The 5,053-nt window shown below is 58.6% G+C and overlaps 1 protein-coding gene and 1 long non-coding RNA gene across 3 annotated transcripts in view; one reads left to right on the forward strand and one right to left on the reverse strand.

Moving 5' to 3' along the window:
• The window catches only part of SPINT2 (serine peptidase inhibitor, Kunitz type 2), a 4,745-nt gene extending 885 nt beyond the window's left edge, over positions 1 to 3,860 (forward strand). Inside the window, exons 2-6 of one of the 2 annotated variants that reach the window (XM_085321187.1) lie at positions 41 to 103; positions 677 to 733; positions 1,429 to 1,599; positions 1,984 to 2,037; positions 2,342 to 3,860. In XM_085321187.1, coding sequence (XP_085177313.1) covers positions 41 to 103; positions 677 to 733; positions 1,429 to 1,599; positions 1,984 to 2,037; positions 2,342 to 2,508 — 512 coding nt within the window. In that variant the 3' untranslated portion in view covers positions 2,509 to 3,860. The remainder of the gene's footprint in view (positions 1 to 40; positions 104 to 676; positions 734 to 1,428; positions 1,600 to 1,983; positions 2,038 to 2,341) is intronic. The other variant, XM_085321188.1, reaches the window with a different exon arrangement.
• A 78-nt stretch (positions 3,861 to 3,938) lies between these two features.
• LOC146586515 (uncharacterized) lies at positions 3,939 to 4,888 on the reverse strand. Its single transcript, XR_014897807.1, has 2 exons — positions 4,531 to 4,888; positions 3,939 to 4,289 (listed from the first exon to the last, which is right to left on the reverse strand). It is a non-coding gene; the product is annotated as an uncharacterized LOC146586515 (long non-coding RNA).
• Positions 4,889 to 5,053: the final 165 nt, after the last annotated feature.

A 5,053-nucleotide genomic window follows, 5' to 3' on the forward strand; every position in this document is an offset into this window, starting at 1 on the left:
TGTGTGTGTGTGTGTGTGTGTGTGTGTGCACGCTTTCCAGGAGAGAAAGATTCCAACGAGATCCCGCTGCCCAGCAGAAAAGTGGAGGGCCAGAGTGCAGACGGTACGTGGGCTGACTGGGAGCGTTTCCAGGGAGTGACCCCGAGTGTTTTGCCCCCATAGCTGCGGGCCATCGGGAAGAGCACAGGGYGCTGCTGTTCCCGCCTGGCTCTTCTGGGGGAGGAACAGCCCGGTGACCTTCCAGGGAACCAGGAAATCCCCGCAGCGGCAGCGTGAGGTGTGCCACAAACCCGCTTGGCTGCTCGTGGCTGTCTGCTGCTCTGCAGCAGGGCCCGTGTTCCCTGCTTGCAATTTGGGGCCAGGCCCTGGAGCGCAAGCTGTGGGCATGTCCTCCCCTGCCGGCAGCTGCTCCATCCTGCTGGGAGGAAAGTCTCCTCTCTGCTCCCCACTTCAGGGCCTTCCTCAGCTCTCCTGGGCGCGGCGCTGTGCCTGCTGCCCGTGCAACTCCAGCCTCTGCTGCACAGGGATGTCCTTTCACACCGTGTGCAGAAGTGATTCTCGGCTGAACTGTCCGCTGCTGGGATTCGGCTCAGGGTGGTTTCCGAATGAGTCTGACTCTGTGTGTTTGACCCACAACAGTCTTGTCTGACCTGCAGTTTCTGTTTGTTTCCCTCAGCTGCAAACAAGCCTGGACATCATGCTGAGCAGGCCAATGACTCCTTCAGCTATGAAGGTTAGGTCTCAAAGTGCTCTTCTGAAGCCTTCAATAGACATCCCTCTTTCCCTGGGCTGAGCTGTGAGGCCAGATGCRGGCTGTGGGAGTGCTGCAAAGCAGATGCCAAGTTCCTTTCATCCCCCACCTTGTACGCTGTGACTAACAGACTGGACGCAGCCACCATGGGGTGTAGTCGTGGTGCTTCTGAAAGGGAAATGCTTGTGTTACGGAGTGACCCAGCTGCTGGCTGAGAGTCTGAGCTGTCARATGTCCCCTTGTGGAAAGGGGGGATACAAGAGAGGGTGTTTGAGTGAGGTGGGAGTTTTTCTAGGGGTAAACACATGCTCTGTGGTGTTTTGCCTTTGCAAAGCTGTAGAACCTTCCTCACTTTGGTTCTTGGGGAGGTCCAGCCCCTTGCCTGTCATGCTAAGGGGCAAAGGCAGAAGCAGTCCAACAAAGTGGGCCCTGTGTAATGCCCTCTTGCCAGGATGTCCTCAGTTTGAGATGGTGCAGCTYGGTCGTTCAGCTTCTGCCTTGGCCAAGCTGGTTAATGCTTTGTGGCTGGAAGTCCCAAGTCTCCTGGTGTTCAGAGGGATGTTGGGAAATGCCCTRTTGCTCCGGGAGAAGACCTATCTTCATCCCTGCGTGCAAGTCTGTGCCCACCATGACTGTGTGAATCGCTCATCTCTCTCTTCCTGCCTGACTCTCTGCAGAGTTCTGCATGGTCCCCCAGGTGACTGGCCCGTGCCGTGCCTCGTTCTTCCGATGGTACTACAGCCCAGCCAACCGCACCTGCAAGCAGTTCATTTATGGGGGCTGCCGGGGCAACAAGAACAACTACCAGAAGGAAGAGCAGTGCATGCGTCGCTGCAGCCGGGAGCCAGGTGAGATGCAGAGATYCCTCCTTGGGCTGGCTGGTCTCCAGTGGGCTAGACAGTACCTGGGCAATGGGATGTGTATCCTTTGAGCTGCTCTGGCTCTCTGTTTTCCCTAGTCTCTTTCTCAAGCAGAGCCTTGAGCAAGTCTGTTAATAACACACAAATTGGGGTTTTTTGGAGATGTCTCCAGCAGCACAAACCCAGCTGCGCTTGGATGCTGTGTTGGAAACAAAGGCATGGTCAAAGCCTGTTTTCTCATTGCTCATATGCCTGTGCTGAGTCCGCCATGCTTACAGGAGGGAGAGGATGGGTCTGAACTAGGTCGGGGGGCACAGGAGCCTCTCGTGCCTGCCTGTAACARTCATCTCACTCCTGTTCCCTTCCTTTCAGGAAAAACTGGCAGTGCTGGTCCAGACTTCCATTCTGACCTTCTCTCCACCAAAAGTGAGTGTCATCGAGCCCCCAACAATTCCCATGTGCCCCTCATCCTGGCACCCTACGGTTCCTCAGGCCTGCRGGCAACCTGTCGGCCAGTGCTGGGCCAGAGAATGTGGGGAACGTGGTCCAGGGAGAGGAGCTGGGGCAAGGCCCTGTGGTACAGAGAGCAGTTGGCCCTTGCAGAGTGCTGCCTGCAGCCATCTGTTTCAGGCCAGGGGGATGAGCATTGCCCCTCCCATGTTCTCCTGGCCCCACAGGCCTCCTCTGGGGCAGTCCGAGCTCTGTAACCTTGCCTTGCTTTCCTCCCTAGCTATGGCACTCGCGGTGCTGCTGGCCATCCTGGCAGCCATCCTGCTGGGCTACATGATCGATGTCTCTGTCAAGATGTGCAGGAAGAACCCAGAGCTGGCAGCGGGCACAGGCTGGAGCCCCCTGGATGACAAGGAATATCTGATGAGCAACGCTTACACGCTCTGAAGGCTGCTCACTCCACAGCCCCCTGTGGCTCGGCCCCAAGCTCGTGTGGAGCTGAGCCTGGGCATGTATATAATAGAGAATGGCCCCTGTGTCTGTCTCCAGAGAGGGTGAATTGAACCCTCGCATGCTGAGCTGCTAGTGTAAACCTCTTGGGCCTGGTAGAGCTGTTTGAGGTGCATTTCAAGCACCTGGGCTCTGACTTCACTCTTTTTTTCTTTTTTCTTATTTTTTTGAGGGGGCATTTTTTTTTAATTATTTTGTAACTAAATGATTGTTGTAAATCAATAGCAGAAGTCATGGGCATCTCAGATGGTGCCAGCAACCCCCTTCTGCCCCAGCCCTCCAATGCTCTGCCTGAGCCCCTACATCCGAGCACCTCTTTGAGTGGTCGCCTGCAGTGTCCCGTGTACCCACTGGGCAGCATGAGTTGGGCACTGCTGTGGTCCAGCTTCCCTGCCATGCGGGTTTACCTGCTGCCTAGAGCTTGCCAGCACCTGAAGGTGGCTGAGACCCCACGGTCCCAGGGTGGGTGTGTGCAGAGGACCCTGGGCCTGGGCTGGTGGTGTCCTGGTGTCTGATAGGGGCATGCCCACRGGTAGAAACATCAGCATGGCTCTGCAGACGCCTACAAGTGCAGGAACTAGCTGGACCTGGTCTCCCCTCTGCCATGGTGGCCCTCTCCTGGTTTCCAGCCTGTGCAGAGGGGCCATGTCCCCATGGCCTTACGTGCATCCAGACCCTTCTCTGAGTGCTGCTCGGGGCTGCAGCTGGCCTCGCGGGTGCCTCGGGCAGATGGGCTGCGGCGCTGCCCAGCCTGGGGCGGCCTCTCCAACAGCTGCTCCTCAYGCAGCTGGCTCGGCTTGGTCAGTCCATGGAGCCCTGGCTCCGGGAAAAGGCTGTAACTTGCTCTCTTCTCCTGCCTGTTGGGTTTCCTCAAGCTGCTTGGAGCCAGGCACAAGCCCTGGGCAGCTTCCCCTCACCCCCCCAGCTGCTTTGGTGGGGTGGAGATGGGGACCCTGGCCTGGCTTATCCCTGGAGCTGCCCCTGCCAGATGTGCCTTAACTTCTCCCTGCTCCCAGCACTGCATTCTGCCCCCCTGAGCCTGGTGCGGCCGCTGGGGGCTCGCACTGGCCCTATGTGATGCCCCGGGCTGAGCTGAGCGTCCGGGGCTTGCAGCAGTCCCTCCTCTGCTTTCTCTCGGGGTRCTTCATCCAGGGTATTTGTGACCATTGTCGATGTGTCTGTAATCTGTCTGATCTAGTTTTTAATTATTATTATTAATTTTTTTTTTACACACATTAGAGGAATCACATTAGAGGAATTTCTCTGAATAAAGGGAGACGTGAACCACCTTCCTCGGCAGGTCTGGCTTCCTCGGGCTGGGGGAGCCTGAATGTAACCCCCAGCCAGGGGCAGCRAGAGGCGCCAGCCTGCGGACGTGAAGCTCTTTATTTGCTCAGGTTCGCCTGCCTGCTGCTGCTCGAATCAGGCCGTTGATCCTAACACTGCGGCATCCGGGCTCCCGCGGGCATCCTCATGAAGGGCTTGGGGTGGCAAAGGCTGCCCCGCTTGTCCCGGGCTGCGCTGGGGGCACCAACCCCCCAGCCCAGTGCCGCAGGCTTGCAGCTGCCCTCGCTGCCTCCAGCTGCCCTCGCTGCCTCCAGCTGCCCGTGCAGCACGGATGTCAGTGCTTGGTCCTGCAGGACGATGCTGTGTCGGGGCGGGTGACAGCTCAGCTGGCGAAGACGTACAGCGCGTGTCCGGGGTCAGCGAGGAGCACCCTGGGCCGGGAGGGGAGAGCGGCCGTGAGCGGCAGCCGGCCAAGGCATCGGGGCCGAGCCGGGGCAGCGATTGCCGCAGGGCCGGGYGCTGTGCTGGAGCTGCCCCGGGCCCTGCTGGCTCAGCGAGATGGTGGTGGCAGCACCTCCCTGCCTTGGTGTGCTGCCAGGTGCTGGTTTTGGGGGGATTAGTGGGATCCCTTCCCCCCACCACCACCCCAGCCTCGTCCTCCCGCAGCCTCACCGCTCGCCCCAGTGGTAAAACGCCCGRTCCTGGTAGAAGTTGCACAGGAAGAGCCACACACTGATGGTTTCCATCCAGAAGATGACGAAGAGGAACCAGACAGAGGAGAGGAGGAAGAGCTCACATGCCATCGTCCTGGGAGGAGGGTCTGTGGGGGAGTCAGGACCAGGACAGGGCTGCTTTGGGGGCAGATCAGGCCTCGTTTAATTGGGGGGGAGGGGATTTGAGCTGGCTCTGGCCCCATTCAAGTGGGGTCAGCACTGCCCCCCCAATCCTTCCCACTGCATTGCCCTCATAATGCATCCCCCCCGCCAGGACCTCCCCATTGCATGCCCCCAACAAAACTCCCCATTTCTCTGCACCCAGTACTCCCCATTGCACTGTTCCCATGCACTGCTCCATTGGATTATCTCCATGTGCTGCCCCTCCCGAAAGTGCTTTCCCCAATACATCCGACTTTTACTTACTTACACTGCCCCCAAATACATGCCCTCCCCAATACTCTCCATTGCACTGCCCCCAG

The sequence above is a fragment of the Rhea americana genome, unplaced genomic scaffold (genome assembly GCF_003343005.1).
Source record: "Rhea americana isolate MKP2758 unplaced genomic scaffold, rheAme1 scaffold_683, whole genome shotgun sequence".
NCBI classification, from domain to species: Eukaryota; Metazoa; Chordata; class Aves; order Rheiformes; family Rheidae; genus Rhea; species Rhea americana.